The 18,137-nt window shown below is 40.2% G+C and overlaps 1 protein-coding gene across 2 annotated transcripts in view; it reads left to right on the top strand.

Moving 5' to 3' along the window:
• Window positions 1-18,137, top strand: part of LOC133656232 (calcium/calmodulin-dependent protein kinase type II subunit gamma-like) — a 252,554-nt gene that overhangs the window by 80,245 nt on the left and 154,172 nt on the right. For both annotated transcript variants that reach the window (XM_062057166.1, XM_062057167.1), the window contains exons 6-8: window positions 3,455-3,527; window positions 4,538-4,640; window positions 14,735-14,818. In XM_062057166.1, coding sequence (XP_061913150.1) covers window positions 3,455-3,527; window positions 4,538-4,640; window positions 14,735-14,818 — 260 coding nt within the window. The remainder of the gene's footprint in view (window positions 1-3,454; window positions 3,528-4,537; window positions 4,641-14,734; window positions 14,819-18,137) is intronic.

Raw genomic sequence — 18,137 nt, 5'->3', positions numbered from 1 at the left:
GGTGAATCTTTTGCAATTTGTTTAATGAACAATGGAGGCTGCAAAGAAGAACGTTGTAGGTGGGATCGATCGGTGTATTAGCGGCTAAGTACAATACTTACAGCAACACAACAAGGACTACTTACTACGCCTAGCCGATGCTTGCCGCCAAACCCACGGGTGAAGTCCTTCGTCGCGCCGTCGATCGCTGGAACGCAGGTGAGCACGGGTGTTGATGGGAAGATGAGGGCTGGCTGGCGTAGGTGGAGCGCTAATGTTTTTAGCATAGTTCTGTGAGGTCCGGTTGCTAAGTTGCTAAATTAGCCTTAGCGTCGTTAGCAACAGCATTGTTAAGCCTTACCAGGCTGAGAATTTTTAACCGTGTAGTTACATGTCCATGGTTTAATAGTATTGTTGATCTTCTGTCTATCCTTCCAGTCAGGGGTTTATTTATTTTGTTTCTATCTTCATTTGAGAACGATGCTATCACGTTAGCTCAGTAGCTAAGTGTGTCACCGATGTATTGTCGTGGAGATAGAAGTCACTTTAAATGTCCATTTCGCGTGCTCGACTCTCATTTTCAAGAGGATATAGTATCCGAGGTGGTTTAAAATACAAATCCGTGATCCACAATAGAAAAAGGAGAGAGTGTGGAATCCAATGAGCCAGCTTGTACCTAAGTTACGGTCAGAGCGAAAAAAGATACGTCCATCACTGCCTCTCTAGTCCTTCACTCTCACGTTCCTCATCTACGAATCTTTCATCCTCGCTCAAATTAATAATAATAATAATAATAATACCTGGGATTTATATAGCGCTTTTCTAAGTACCCAAAGTCGCTTTTACATGTTAAAAACCCATCATTCATTCACACCTGGTGGTGGTAAGCTACTTTCGTAGCCACAGCTGCCCTGGGGTAGACTGACGGAAGCGTGGCTGCCAATTTGCGCCTACGGCCCCTCCGACCACCACCTGTCATTCATTCAACATTCATTCACCGGTGTGAGCGGCACCGGGGGCAAGGGTGAAGTGTCCTGCCCAAGGACACAACGGCATGGTAAGAGGCGGGGAGCGAACCTGCAACCCTCAGGTTTCTGACACGGGCGCTCTACCCACTACGCCAGGGGTGGGCAATTAATTTTTACCGGGGGCCGCATGAGCTACCCGAGCACTGCTGGAGGGCCACATTGACAATATTTCAATTACATTTTGCTCAATATTATTTTTGATATATACCGTGAGATAAATAATAATAATAATAATAATAATAATTAATAATAATAGTAATACTTCAACATAGTGTGTGTAACAGCATTCCATGACTAATATAAATAAATTAACATTAATAATAAATGACAGTAAAATAAGCACACGTATGACTGAGGAGTCATAGTGTAACTTTGTGTGGTGTTTGAGTTGTCCGACTTTTTGTGTGGCCATAAACGCACCAGTGGTTTAGTGCTATGCGTGTTGGTGACAAATGACAAGTTGGTTTTGGCCTGGTTTGTACGGCAGAAAATGACTAGTTTTTCCAGATATTACTCATGTTTTTGGTGTGGTTATGGCCGAATATAAACAGTTTTGCTCAATAAAGTGATCGATATAATTCCTGGCCTCGAAGCATCTCGATAGACGTTACAATAATTGAACGGTGTTCAATTGAACGGTGTTGACGAACACCGTTAGGGCCGCTTGTTGTCACTGTCACTCAAAGTTGCATTGCAAAATTACATAGAATAAATAAGTTTATTTTGTTTAGAATTCAGATGGGATTTGATTTGGTGCACGGCATATATACTTGCTGTGCGCAGCGGACGCTTGAGCAGTGCGCAATTGCGCAGGCGCCCACCTTAGAGGGAACGTTGCTTGGCAGTCCATGTCTTGTTGAAAACACGCCATTCCTCATCAACTTTTCTCTTTTTAGCGTCTCGGGTGTAAACCGTGCATCACTTGTCGCTGCATGTGCACCTTCACTCGCAGGTTACACACGGACACACGCCCATAAATAATACTTTTCAAAATAAAAGCAGCACAGTTGTATTGCGCGCACGGCATAGATGTTTTTTCAACTTTATTTTGTAATTGCAGCTGTTCACATTCACTCACAATCACGCATACGTCCACACGGAAGTAATACAAATAACGATTTTCAAAACAAAAGCAGCACCGTTGTATTGCACACTCGACATAGATACTTTTTAAAATTTATTTTGTAATTTATTATTGGCCTCACGCGGGCCGGACAGGGACGCACAAAGGGCCGGATGCGGCCCGCGGGCCGCAGAATGCCCAGGTCTGCACTACGCCATGCCGCCCCATCCTGCACGGCCTCTCTAGTCCTTCACTCTCACTTTCCTCATCCACAAATCTTTCATCCTCGCTCAAATTAATGGGGTAATCGTCGCTTTGTCGCTCCGAATCTCTCTCGCTCCATTGTAAACAAAGGAAAATTGTGAGGAATACTAGCTCCTGTGACGTCACGCTACTTCCGGTACAGGCAAGGCTTTTTTTTTTATCAGCGAGCAAAAGTTGCAAACTTTATCGTCGATTTTCTCTACTGAATCCTTTCAGCAAAAATATGGCAATATCGCGAAATGATCAAGTATGACACATAGAATGGATCTGCTATTCCCGTTTGAATAAAAAAAATTCATTTCAGTAGGCCTTTAAGTCGGCCGCATCCTCTCTCCTCAAGTTTCCCGGTCGTGTTCCCAGCGTCTGGGTGGTGCGCAGCTTAGAGAGTTTGTCGGACAACCGGATTAGTTCTCTTTGTCTCTTCCTGCTCACCAGGGGGGGAGCTTTAGAGACACAGAAACCCTCTCTCTCTCTCTCTCTCTCTCTCTCTCCCCCCGTCAGAATTAGACCTCGGCCACTTTCTTCCGCAACCTTGCCGGCGTTAACCTTTGCAGAGGCGTGACATAAACATGAGCCCGGAGCAAGGGGAGCCGGCGGAGGCCTGACACCCGCACTGCGTAGGACAAGTAATAAGGTGGCTCGCAGGAACATTTTTTTGTGTGTGCAAGAGCTGGGAGTGTGAAAACGCGCTCGGCGCTGGCCAGGACGGGAGGAATGATGGCAGCTTGCGTGGAACGCCCCCATTATTAAGATGACTTCCCACACGCGTTGCTTCAGTATTGATCGCTTAAACCGCAGCAGCCCGTGTTGCGTCTTAGAATGTCTGTTTGGTAAAGGCTCGTTACGCAACTTGGCTGTGCAGAGTGCGCCCTTTCTCCTGTTTGTACATGATTCCATGCACATTAGCGGCCCGCGATGTTTCATATTGTGCGCGCGGAGCGGCCGCGAAAATGCATTTTCCCTTCATTCCTATTAATATCCGAGCGATGCGACGTGACGCGGGTATTGTACGCAGGCTCTGTAACAAATGATAGCATCTGACACCACTATCTTTGCCTCTTTTTTTTTTTGTGTGTCTGTGTGTGTGTGTGTGTCCCCTTCCCTCTCTTTCCCCCCACAGTCATTGCATTAGTCAGATCTTGGAGAGTGTCAATCATATCCACCAGCATGATATTGTGCACAGAGACCTCAAGGTGAGTGGCTGCCCGTTTCCGTGACAACCGCACTCTCTCTCTCACACACACACACACCTCTGCTCGTGGCCATGGCAACACACAGATGGCTCCCGGTTGCTCCACCGCTCGCTTTCTATGGCTCTTCTTCTACTCCCCCTCCCCTTTATCCAGCTTCTTCTTTCCTCTTGCATCCACCGTTTCATCCTCCATGTTTGTTCTCAAATGTGTGTGTGTGTGTGTGTGTGTCCTGGTCACGTGGCAAGCGTGTCACCTATGGCAAGGAAACGACAAGGACTCCGCGCACGGACAGGGCGGGAAGGAGATGCTCTTGAGAGGACGACATGGATTGAGCCCCAGGTGTTGCCAGGACAACCTCTGTGACATCACGCTACCCACGGAGCGCCGAGGAGGGGCGGGGCTTATGTCGTCACAATGCCGATTGGCTTAAATGGCTCCTTCTTGCCTTTCCCTGCCGCATTTACCCAGCATGTTCTTGATAGACTTAGAAATACTGTTGAAAATGTTAAAAAAAAAAAAAAAAGGGGGTTGGGGATGCTGCGTGTGCGCCCTGCACTCACGCTATTATCTCAGAGCGCCGCCCGTCTGATTTGTCGGCCTTTTATCCTGAGTGGGCTTTTACCGCGGCCCCTTTATGTCCTCCTGCCCCAAACAACGGCCATTTAGAACGCAGCCTCTCGCTAAGTACACTTTCCATTTAGCATGCCGTCTGCAGCGCCGCCTAAATAACTCCCCGGTGGTTTCTATGGCTACGGGCTCACGTCCATATAAGGTGCTATGGAGATTCTCAACCCACCCATCCCTTTTCCGCTAGTTCTTCCATCATGCCCGCCCCCTCTACTCCCACCATCGCTGCGTTTGCACACCTTAACCCCACACACACACACATCACAGCCATTTAAATATCAATATTTTTTGAGAGACGGCTTCCGTGAAGAGAGGCTGTCACAGTCTTGATGTCTCCTGTCCTACATTCTGCTTGAGCGTGTGTCAATGTGTGTGTTCTGCAGCCCGAGAACCTGTTGTTGGCCAGTAAGATGAAGGGAGCTGCAGTGAAGCTGGCAGACTTTGGCCTCGCTATTGAAGTGCAAGGAGACCAGCAGGCTTGGTTCGGTAAGGAAGCACAAACACAGACGTCAGTTTAATTATTATTTTTTTTGTTTTGCCCATCAACTCATCAGTTATTCTGTCTGCGTGGTGAAAACAAAACAAAAAAGACAAAACAGAACATGTCTGCACTGCAAAAACTGCAATCTAAGTAAGATGAAATATCTCAAATAAGGGTGATATTTGCTTCTTTTCTGTCTGATAAGATAATTCTTCTTACTAGGCAGATTTTATGTTGGAGTGTTTTACTTGTTTTAAGGGTTTTGGTCCTAAATTATCTCAGTAAGATATTACAGCTTGTTGCTGAGATTTGATGACCTATATTGAGTAAAACATGCTTGAAACTAAAATATCAACTGTTGCAAAGCTGCGTCATCAACACTCACAAGTAGAGCTGTCCGATAAATGCTTTAAAATGTAATATCGGAAATTATCGGTATCGTTTTTTAATTATCGGTATCGTTTATTTTTTTATTTTTATTTTTTTTTTAAAAATTAAATCAACATAAAAAACACAAGATACACTTACAATTAGTGCACCAACTCAAAAAACCTCCCTCCCCCATTTACACTCATTCACACAAAAGGGTTATTTATTTCTGTTATTAATATTCTGGTTCCTATCAATATAATCAATACAGTCTGCAAGGGATACAGTCCGTAAGCACACATGATTGTGCGTGCTGCTGGTCCACTAATAGTACTAACCTTTAACTGTTAATTTTACTAATTTTCATTCATTACTAGTTTCTATGTAACTGTTTTTATATTGTTTTACTTTCTTTTTTATTCAAGAAAGTGTTTTTAAATTATTTATCTTATTTTATTTTTTTTATTTTTTTTTAAAAAGGACCTTATCTTCACCATACCTGGTTGTCCAAATTAGGCATAATAATGTGTTAATTCCACGACTGTATATATCGGTATCGGTTGATATCGGTATCGGACAATATCGGATATCGGCAAAAAGCCATTATCGGACATCCCTACTCACAAGTATAAAACTACTTTTTTAAAGTAATCATTTTTTACTTCAAGCATGAAAAAAAAAAATCATGATTTTGACACAATTGTGTCTCATAATTAAAACAGATGACAGCCAAATGGACTTTGCTGTTTTATTTTCAATGAAACAATAGAAAGCACGTACTCATATAGTAGTACAGTTGGCACAGTACAGTAAACTGACAGTTAATATTGAAACACTTAACATGTGACATTTCTAACAATTTTGAACAGAAATAGTTCATGCACATTCAGGTAAATTATTCAAAATTACAATAAAAATCAATTTGGCCGGGGGCCGGGCTGTATATATGCGCACTAATTGACTGAAAGAGCACGCATTTGGCGCGATGATGTCATGTTTTCCATGGAAAAATGCATTTTTAGACCATATGATTTGCCTGAGCGGCTAGGAGACCCCGAGAGTAACAAGCGTATGCCTTGTTGCCTTTCCATTAAGAACAATAAACTAGTTTTTAGTATAAGTTTGCTGGTTTCAAGAAATGTAATGCGGGGCGCATATCATTATGTCAAGATAATGGCACTCGCATTTACTTCATTTAACAATATTTTTCAACATATTGAGCAAAAAGGTCTATTTTTTTTTTTCTACCAAGAAAAGTGCACTTGTTATTAATGAGAATATACTTATTTTAAGGTATTTTTGGGTTCATTTAGGTTAGCTAATTTGACTTGTTTTGGAAAGTCTTGAAAAGCCAAATTTTCTTGTTCTATTAGCAGATAATTTTGCTTAGTTCAAATAAAATACCCCTCATTATTCTATTTTTTTTCTCTTGTTTTTGAACACTGACTTTTTTGCACTGTGCATGCATACAAATGGCTGCTTCTGACAAATGCCAATGACCTAAACAAGCTTCTTTTAGTTTCATATCCGTAACATGCATGCACATTTAATGTGTGCACACTTTCAGAGCATGGCATTATTTATTTCGAGCTCGAGGTCTGTATGTATTGTACAAAACCCCAAAGCAGTGAAGTTGGCACGCTGTGTAAATGGTAAATAAAAACAGAATACAATGATTTGCTAATCCTTTTCGACCTATATTCAATTGAATAGACTGCAAAGACAAGATATTTAACGTTCAAACTGGTAAACTTCATTTTTTGCAAATATAAGCTCATTTGGAATTTGATGCCTGCAACATGTTTCAAAAAAGTTGGCACAAGTGGCAAAAAAAGACTGATAAAGTTGAGGTATGCTCATAAAACACTTATTTGGAACATCCCTCAGGTGAACGGGCTAATTGGGAACAGGTGGGTGCCATGATTGGGTATAAAAGCAGCTTCCATGAAATGCTCAGTCATTCACAAACAAGGGTGGGGCGAGGGTCACCACTTTGTCAACAAATGCGTGAGCAAATTGTTTAAGAACAACATTTCTCAACGAGTATTGCAAGGAATTTAGGGATTTCACCATCTACGGTCTGTGATGTTGACAAAAAGGTTCAGAGAATCTCGAGAAATCACTCCACGTAAGCAGCAAGGCTGAAAACCAACATTGAATGCCCGTGACCTTCGATCACTCCGGCGGTACTGCATCAAAAAGCGACATCAGTGTGTAAAGGATATCACCACATGGGCTCAGGAACACTTCAGAAAACCACTGTCGGTAACTACAGTTGGTCGCTACATCTGTAAGTGCAAGTTAAAACTCTACTATTGATCAACAACACCCAGAAACGTTGCAGGCTTCGCTCTAAGATGGACTGATGCAAAGTGGAAAAATGTTCTGTGGTCTGACGAGTCCATGTTTCAAATTTGTTTTTGGAAACTGTGGACGTTGTGTCCTCCGGACCAAAGAGGAAAAGAACCATTTGGGTTGTTATAGGCGCAAAGATGAAAAGCCAGCATCATTTATTAAATTCTAAGTCCATGATTATTTGCAAAATCAAATTAAGTTTCTCAGTTAGAGCATTAAATATATTGTCTTTGCCGACTATTCAATTGAATATAAGTTGAAAAGGATTAGCAAATCATTGTATTCTGTTTTTATTTACCATTGCCAACTTCACTGGTTTTGGGTTTTGTATATAAAACATCTGTACTGTGGCTTTTCTGGGACATTGGTCATGCTGAAACTAGTAAGAGTCACTTTTTTTTTAAGTTTGAAGGATTTTCCAAGTTGATTACTTAACAGTGCAGTAGGTGGGCATGTGTAGACACGTACTGGACATTTCTATGACGAATGGGGTTCGGCAACATGGCCAATTTCCCAAATCGTTTAAGTTTTAATTCATAAGATTCTAAACCGATCAGTCATGATTCAATTAGACCAGGTGTATCCAAACTTTTTGCCCTGGGGGCCACATTGGGCTAAAAAAAACATGTGGTCAAGGGCCAAAATTCGACTGCATGAAAATTAACTGTATATACAGTACAGGCCAAAAGTTTGGACATTTTCTCATTCAATGCGTTTTTTAAATTTTCATGACTATTTACATTGTAGATTGTCATTGAAGGCATCAAAACTATCAACACGTGGAGTTATGTACTTAACAAAAAAAAGTTGAAATAACTGAAAACATGTTTTTATATTCTAGTTTCTTCAAAATAGCCACCCTTTGCTCTGATTACTGCTTTGCACACTCTTGGCATTCTCTCCATGAGCTTCAAGAGGTAGTCACTTCACAGGTGTCATAGTTTTGATGCCTTCAGTGACAATCCACAATGTAAATAGTCATGAAAATGCATTGAAATGAAAAGGTGTGTCCAAACTTTTGGCCTGTACTGTATGTGTACGTATTATTTTAGAATACTGGATATAGAATTAATCATTAATATAATCGAATATTAAGATAATGTGAAAGTTGGACTCCTTCTGTGACAACCTCTTAAAAGTTTTGTAATCACTCAGAAATATCAAGCAGCAAAAATGTGCCAAACATTGATACGTGTGGAGATATTGTTTTGCATTTTTCCCATCATGCTTTAAGGATTTAAATGGGTGTCATTCTGAACTATTTATGGTGCATGGACATTTTTCTAAATATCCACAAATTGCGTTGTTCTGTTGGCATTTTGTTTATTGGTTTATTTTTTGCACCATGACTAGGGAAGGTTGTTTGCATTGTGTCATGTAAGTAAATTAGGGCTGCAACTAACGATTAATTTGATAATCGATTAATCTGTCGATTATTACTTCGATTAATCCAATAATAATCGGATAAAAGAGACAAACTACATTTCTATCCTATCCAGTATTTTATTGAAAAACAGCATACTGGCACCATACTTATTTTGATTATTGTTTCTCAGCTGTTTGTACATGTTGCAGTTTATAAATAAAGGTTTATTAAAAAAAATTTTTTTTATTATTTTAAAAAAAAATCTCTGCGCATAGCATAGATCCAACGAATCGATGACTAAATTAATCGGCAACTATTTTAATAATCGATTTAATCGATTAGTTGTTGCAGCCCTAAAGTAAATACTGCGCTAAGTTTCATTCAAAGCACACCAAGTGGTCGTAAGCGTGAATTACTCATGTTGGCCACAAAATGACAACAAAGTAGCATCATACAAATAGACTTTTAAAATGAATTGATTCCTTATTAAACTAACAATGTCTTCGGGACAACTTGAAGACGCCGGCGGGCCGCAGATGGCCAGCAAGTCGTAGTTTGGACACCCTTGAATTAGATCAACCCCATAAATATTAAAAATGTCTCAAATCTGTTACAAAATAAATAAAAAATATCTGTTCACAATAAACAATTTTGGCTACTTTCTCAAGTCTCAAAAGTGCAATTTTCAAATCACTGCAACGTGCATTAAGGTATTGTTCTAGTGCAAAACTGCAGTAAATATATAAGCTGTTCTTCTGGGGCTCTTATTTTGTCAGCCCACTCAGACAGGAAGTAACGCGCAGCGATTATGTCGTTAAGGCCGGAAAATGGCGCTTGGTTTTTCAGGCGAAGTAAACAAAATGATTTCCTGAGAAAGGCTTGCTGTGATCTTGCAGGACTCTGGTACAAATACAACCATTGCAGTCAGATGTTTACGTTGCCTGATTCTAAGGTAGTGCGGTTCACCTCGGGCACCCGGGGCGGCTTACAGCCACCGATTGCGGGCATAAATCTTTGCCAACAATAGTAGCGATGGCTTTTCTTACTGTATTTTCATGCTCCGCTGGAGTCTGGCGATATTGCTGGGAAGTCTCGCACTTTGCTTTTTGTTTTGTCCCGGACGGCTTGTTTGACTATGCTAGTGTGACTACCTAGTAGGGGGCAGTGGTATTATGCCTTGGAAATTGATAATGCCCTATATTGATCAAATCAATTATTTTACCCAGCCTTTATGATAGGTTATTAGAACATTTTGTTGGGAAAAAGGATTATTTGTTGTAATTCATTTGCATAGCAATTATGTTTAGGAAAAAGGTAAATATGGCAATTTATCGTGTTACTTTTTATCATTTCAATTAGAGATGTCCGATAATATCGGCCTGCCGATATTATCGGCCGATATATGCGTTAAAATGTAATATCGGAAATTATCGGTATCGTTTTTTTTTATTATCGGTATCGTTTTTTTTGTTTTGTTTTGTTTTTTGTTTTTTTTTAATTAAATCAACATAAAAAACACAAGATACACTTACAATTAGTGCACAACCCATTCACACAAAAGGGTTGTTTCTTTCTGTTATTAATATTCTGGTTCCTACATTATATATCAATATATATCAATACAGTCTGCAAGGGATACAGTCCGTAAGCACACATGATTGTGCGTGCTGCTGGTCCACTAATAGTACTAAACTTCAACAGTTAATTTTACTCATTTTCATTCATTACTAGTTTCTATGTAACTGTTTTTATATTGTTGTACTTTCTTTTTTATTCAAGAAAATGTTTTTAATTTATTTATCTTATTTTACTAATTTTTTTAAAAAGTACCTTATCTTCACCATACCTGGTTGTCCAAATTAGGCATAATGTGTTAATTCCACGACTGTATATATCGGTTGATATCGGTATCGGTTGATATCGGTATCGGTAATTAAAGAGTTGGACAATATCGGATATCGGCAAAAAGCCATTATCGGACATCCCTAATTTCAATGTCATATTAATTTATTAATTTTTTGTTCTTGTTTTGGTGTAATTGAAACTCAACGGCGACTCTGGTGAGCAAGGCAGCACAAGAAGTCGACCATTGAGAAGTACAGTAAAGGGCTTTTAAAGGCCTACTGAAATGACATTTTCTCATTTAAACGGGGATAGCAGATCCATTCTGTGTGTCATACTTGATCATTTCGCGATATTGCCATATTTTTGCTGGAAGGATTTAGTAGAGAACATCGACGATAAAGTTTGCAACTTTTGGTCGCTGATAAAAAAAAAGCCTTGCCTGTACCGGAAGTAGCGTGACGTCGCAGGTTGAAAGGCTCCTCACATTTCCCCATTGTTTACACCAGCAGCGAGAGCGATTCGGACCGAGAAAGCGACGATTACCCCATTAATTTGAGCGAGGATGAAAGATTTGTGGATGAGGAACGTGAGAGTGAAGGACTAGAGTGCAGTGCAGGACGTATCTTTTTTCGCTCTGACCGTAACTTAGGTACAAGCTGGCTCATTGGATTCCACCCTTTCTCCTTTTTCTATTGTGGATCACGGATTTGTATTTTAAACCACCTCGGATACTATATCCTCTTGAAAATGAGAGTCGAGAACGCGAAATGGACATTCACAGTGACTTTTATCTCCACGACAATACATCGGCGAAGCACTTTAGCTACGGAGCTAACGTGATAGCATCGTGCTTAAATGCAGATAGAAACAAGAGAAATAAGCCACTGACTGGAAGGATAGACAGAAGATCAACAATACTACCAAACTCTGGACCTGTAACCACACGGTTAATGCTGTACCGCCTGGCGAAGCCTAGCAATGCTGTTGCTAACGACGCCGGGACCTCGACAGAGCAATGCTAAAAACATTAGCTCTCCACCTACGCCAGCCCTCATCTGCTCATCAACACCCGTGCTCACCTGCGTTCCAGCGATCGACGGCGCGACGAAGGACTTCACCCAATCATCGATGCGGTCGGCGGCTAGCGTCGGATAGCGCGTCTGCTATCCAACTCAAAGTCCTCCTGGTTGTGTTGCTGCAGCCAGCCGCTAATACACCGATCCCACCTACAGCTTTCTTCTTTGCAGTCTCCATTGTTCATTAAACAAATTGCAAAAGATTCACCAACACAGATGTCCAGAATACTGTGGAATTTTGCGATGAAAACAGAGCTTTTTTGTATTGGATACAATGATGTACCTATACTTCCGCTTCAACCATTGACGTCACGCGCATACGTCATCATACACAGACGTTTTCAACCGGAAGTGTGGCGGGAAATTTAAAATTGCACTTTATAAGTTAACCCGGCCGTATTGGCATGTGTTGCAATGTTAAGATTTCATCATTGATATATAAACTATCAGACTGCGTGGTCGGTAGTAGTGGCTTTCAGTAGGCCTTTAAAGTGGCAGGAAACTTACTTTCTGTAAAATTACAAAAAATTAAAATGGACCTTTTGAAGGACGTTGTTTTTTGACAGTTTGTCCAATGATTTATTACTATTTTCTAGTGTACATATACAGTACAGGCCAAAAGTGTGGACACACCTTCTCATTTGGCCATGGATGAAGTGCTGGCTGTCCAGAGTCGGGACCTGGGGTGGACCGCTAGCCTGGGGGTCTGCGGTCCTCTCTAAGGTTTCTCATTGTCATCCCACTGGGTTGAGTTTTTCCTTGCCCCGATGTGGGATCTGAACCGAGGATGTCGTTGTGGCTAGTGCAGCCCTTTGAGACACTTGTGATTTAGGGCTATATAAATAAACATTGATTGATTGATTGGGTTTTCTCTATTTTCATGACTGTTTACATGGTAGATTGTCACTGAAGGCATCAAAACTGTGAATTAACACATGTGGCGTTACACTACCGTTCAAAAGTTTGAGGTCACCCAAACAATTTTGTGGAATAGCCTTCATTTCTAAGAACAAGAATAGACTGTCGAGTTTCAGATGAAAGTTCTCTTTTTCTGGCCATTTTGAGCGTTTAATTGACCCCACAAATGTGATGCTCCAGAAACTCAATCTGCTCAAAGGAAGGTCAGTTTTGTAGCTTCTGTAACGAGCTAAACTGTTTTCAGATGTGTGAACATGATTGCACAAGGGTTTTCTAATCATCAATTAGCCGTCTGAGCCAATGAGCAAACACATTGTACCATTAGAACACTGGAGTGATAGTTGCTGGAAATGGGCCTCTATACACCTATGTAGATATTGCACCAAAAACCAGACATTTGCAGCTAGAATAGTCATTTACCACATTAGCAATGTATAGAGTGTATTTCTTTAAAGTTAAGACTAGTTTAAAGTTATCTTCATTGAAAAGTACAGTGCTTTTCCTTAAAAAATAAGGACATTTCAATGTGACCCCAAACTTTTGAACGGTAGTGTATGTACTTAACAAAAAAAGGCATAATCGCAGTGCGTTACTTCCTGTCTGAGTGGGCTAACAAAATAAGAGCCCCAGAAGAACAGCTTATATATTTACTGCAGTTTTGCACTTGAAGAAACAATATCTTCATGCACTTTGCAGTGATAGAATGTTGCAATAGAAGTACACCTTCCCTTTGAAAATTGCACTTTTGAGACTTGAGAAAGTATCCAAAATTGTTTATTGTGAACAGATATTTTAATTTATTTTGTCACAGATTTGAGACATTTTCAATATTCAGGTGTTGATCTAATTCAAGGGTGTCCAAACGACGACTTGCTGGCCCGAAGACATTGTTAGTTTAATAAGGAATCAATTCATTTTAAAAAGTCTATTTATATGATGCTACTTTGTCGTCATTTTTGTGAACAACATGAGTAATTCAGGCGTATGCCCACTTGGTGTGCTTTGAATGAAAGCGCAGTATTACATGACACAATGCAAACAACCTTCCCTAGTCATGGTGCAAAAAAATAAAAAACAACAAAATGCCGCACAGCGCAATTTGTGGATATTAAAAAAATGTCCACGCACCATAAATAAATCAGAATGACACCCATTTAAATCCTTAAAGCATGATGGGAAAAATGCAAAACAATATCTCCACACGTATCAATGTTTGGCACATTTTTGCTGCTTGATATTTCTGATCACAAAACTTTAAAGAGGTTGTCACGGAAGTAAATAAGGTAGGAGTCCAACTTTCACATTATCTTAATATCCGATTATATTAATGATTAATTATATACCCAGTATTCTAAAATAATATGTACACATACAGTACAGGCCAAAAGTTTGGACACACCTTTTCATTCCAATGTGTTTTCTTTATTTTCATGACTATTTACGTTGTGGATTGTCACTGAAGGCATCAAAACTGTGACTACCTCTTGAAGCTCATGGAGAGAATGCCAAGAGTGTGCGAAGCAGTAATCAGAGCAAAGGGTGGCTTTTTTGAAGAAACTAGAATATAAAACATGTTTTCAGTTATTTCCCCTTTTTTTTTTGTTAAGTACATAACTCCACATGTGTTCATTCATAGTTTTGATGCCTTCAGTGACAATCTACAATGTAAATGGTCATGAAAGTAAAGAAAAGGTGTGTCCAAACGTTTGGCCTGTACTGTATATTACTGTGGGTTCTTATCCTAGGGATTTACCTTTTTACACAACAGACTCTTAACTCGTCAATGTACACATGAAGTTATAATGAAGATATTTGTCAACGGAATACCAGAAAGGAGGCCTGGTGGCCTTGTTGCATGTTGCGCAATCGTGACGCACGGCCAATAAAAAGTATTTGCAAGCGCCTCGCACACGTTCCAGTTCACGCTTAGTTCACGGCGTCTTGGCTCAGCGCCGAGCTGTGCGAGCGTTTGGCTGGCTTTTAAGCACGGGACAGATGATTAATGGGCATTTGCTCGTGACTCGGTGTGCCGTAATCTGGCCTCGCGTTAGATTCCAGGAGGCCACGGCCGTGTGAACCCTCCCCTCGACACATAACTACAGTAAAATAGCCCTGATGAGTCATAAAATACGTCCCTTAATTGTGTCCTCTGGCTTCCTCTGTCGGGCAGGCTTTGCGGGAACGCCTGGCTATCTCTCCCCGGAAGTCCTTCGGAAGGACCCCTACGGCAAGCCTGTGGACATATGGGCTTGTGGTGAGTCCTGCTTTACCTTTGCCGCGGTGGGAAGTGAAGACTTCGCCGCATGTTTGTTTACATTGTTGGACATCTATTATTATTGTTCTGCCTACCATATAGCCCACTGTTCCAAAAACTTTGATACACCTCACAGCGTGGTACCTGGAGGTTGCTATGGTATGTGTTAACCATAGAGAGGTAACCTATATTGTCACAGTATAATAATAATAATAATAATAATAGATTTTATTTGTAAAAAGCACTTTACATTGAGTAAACAACCTCAAAGAGCTACAGTGTATTAAAAAAAATAAAAAGATCATTAAAAATAAAAACTAGAACAGTCAAATAGCTCAAACTAGTATGCATATATCTAAAAAAAAAAAAAAAAAGGCTTTTTTAAAAAGGGTTTTTAAGCCTTTTTTAAAAGCATCCACCGTCTGTGGTGCCCTCAGGTGGTCAGTATTAAAGGCCTACTTAAATGAATTTTTTAAAATTCAAACGGGGATAGCAGATCCATTCTATGTGTCATACTTGATCATTTCGCGATATTGCCATATTTTTGATGAAAGGATTTACCGTAATTTCCGGACTAAGTGTATTTTACTTTTTCCCCTCGTTCTGGTCCCTGCGGCTTATACAAGGGTGCGGCTTATTTACGGCCTGTTCTTCTCCGACACCGACGAAGAGGATTTCGGTGGTTTTAGTACGCAGGTAGGAAGACGATGACATAATGATTAAAGACTGACTTTTCATATACCGGTAGGCTGGTTATTTTGATAACGTACAGGCGAGCACTTTGTGTTACTTTGCACCGTTGTATTATTTGTACTCTGCACGAATGCTGTTCGCCATGTCAAAGATGTGAAAGTTTGATTGAAAGATTTATTGTTAATAAATGGGACGCTTTGCGTTCCCAAACAGTCATCTCTGTCCCGACAATCCCCTCCGTGGTAGCAGGAACCCCTATATACTACGCTAATTACACATCAAAACCCTGCGGCTTATAGTCGGGTGCGGCTTATATATGGAGCAATCTGTATTTTCCCCTAAATTTAGCTGGTGCGGCTTATAGTCAGGTGCGGCTTATATATGGAGCAATCTGTATTTTCCCCTAAATTTAGCTGGTGCGGCTTATAGTCAGGTGCGGCTTATATATGGAGCAATCTGTATTTTCCCCTAAATTTAGCTGGTGCGGCTTATAGTCAGGTGCGGCTTATATATGGAGCAATCTGTATTTTCCCCTAAATTTAGCTGGTGCGGCTTATAGTCAGGTGCGGCTTATAGTCCGGAAATTACGGTAGTAGAGAACGACGACGATAAAGGTCGCTGATAAAATAAAAAAAAAGCCTTGCCTATACCGGAAGTAGCGTGACGTCACCAGAGGAAGGACTCCTCACATTCCACCATTGTTTACAATGCAGCGAGAGAGATTCGGACCGAGAAAGCGACGATCACCCCATTAATTTGAGCGAGGATGAAAGATTCGTGGATGAGGAAAGTGAGAGTGAAGGACTAGAGAGGCAGTGCAGGACGTATCACTTTCACTGTATGATATTGTGGTAGTGCGTAAAACGAAGTGGCAGGAATGTGTAGGATAAACACTTACTGTAATTGAATACAAACCTAATACTCACATGTTCTAATTAGGGTTATATGATCGTAGCAATAATTGCGACTAATTAGAGTTCAATCACGGTGCTCAGCTGTTAGCATTTTTACCTCGGTCAAACATGGCCAAAATGTCTGTTAGAAGATATCGCAGTAGGGAAGCAATGATGCTCAGTGTAATCCTGCACGGGACAATCCGCCTTTTTAATTTAAAAAAGAAACGGCGATAATAATCGAGATCGGATGATATGAAAAAAATTGTTGTGATCTGTTTTTTTTTTTTTGCCGTATCACCCAGCCCTAGTTCGAATCAGATTTATTATTACAAACTAGGGTGGTCTCAGTACCAATATTTTGGTACCAAAATGTATTTACATACTTTGCGATACTTTTTTAAATAAAAGGGACCACAAAAAAAGGTCATTATTGGCTTTATTTTAACAAAAAATTACTACTTTAAACATCTGTTTCTTGTCTTTTATTAGTAAGTAAGCAAACAAAGGCTCCTAATTAGTCTGCTGACGTATGCAGTAACATATTGTCTCATTTATATTGTATTATTTTGTCAAAATTAAGGACAATCTGTAAAAATTATTGTTAATCTACTTGTTAATTTGCTGTTAATATCTGCTTACTTTCTGTTTCAACATGTTCTATCTACACTTCTGTTAAAATGTAATAATCACTTATTCTTCTGTTTGGATACTTTACATTAGTTTGGATGATATCACAAATTTAGGTATCAAACCGATAGCAAGTAGTTACAGGATCATATATTGGTCATAATTTAAGTTCTCATGTGTCCAGGGAGTTTATGAATATTATATGATTTATTTTTTTTGGGGGGCGGTATAGCTCGGTTGGTAAAGTGGCCGTGCCAGCAACTTTAGGGTTCCAGGTTCGATCCCCGCTTCCGTTGTCCTTTGGCAAGACACTTTACCCACCTGCTCCCAGTGCCACCCACACTGGTTTAAATGCAACTTAGATATTGTGTTTCACTATGTAAAAGCACTTTGAGTCACTAGAGAAAAGCGCTATATAAATATAATTCACTTCACTTTTTTTTTTAAAAAAAGGGATTTTGTGCGGCAAAAAAATATTGATGTAATCACAGTAGTATCGACTAGATACACTCTTGTACTTGGTATCATTACAGTGGATGTCAGGTGTAGATCCACCCATGGCGTTTGTTTACATTGTGACGTCGGTGAGCTACGGTGTGTAGTGAAGCATGTTAAGCTATTCCTCGTCCTGCAGGGATGGAATCTTGTAAAAAAAACAACAAAAAAAAACAACTCTTATTTGTCGCCATGGAGACAAGGATCAGTGATTTAGAAGAAGCTAAAACACTGCCAGTTGTGGATGGACATTAGCCGCTAACTAGTTAGCCATGTTTTAAAGCACCTCTTCCTGAGGTTGTTTCAGTGTTATGACTTCACCTTTATCTTTAATTTTTAAGCCAAAATGCGTCCAGTCTCCCTTTTCTGTCTCCACACTGTGTCTGCTTGTAAGTACTCCGTGATTGTGCGCTGCCGAACATGCTCCTCTGCTCGTAAAACCAGCAATGTCACAACCTGACGGCGACGTGCCATCATGCCTGTAAAAAAATATTGCAAACCTGCTATAGTACACTTTTCAAAGTATAGTACCGTTTTTGATTCATTAGTACCGCGATACTATACTAGTACCTGTATACTGTACAACCCTACTACAAACATGTATTTTT

The sequence above is a fragment of the Entelurus aequoreus genome, linkage group LG08 (assembly GCF_033978785.1).
Source record: "Entelurus aequoreus isolate RoL-2023_Sb linkage group LG08, RoL_Eaeq_v1.1, whole genome shotgun sequence".
Taxonomy (NCBI): Eukaryota; Metazoa; Chordata; class Actinopteri; order Syngnathiformes; family Syngnathidae; genus Entelurus; species Entelurus aequoreus.
The sequence above is the reverse complement of the archived record's forward strand: the minus strand, read 5'-3'. Positions and strand labels throughout refer to the sequence as shown.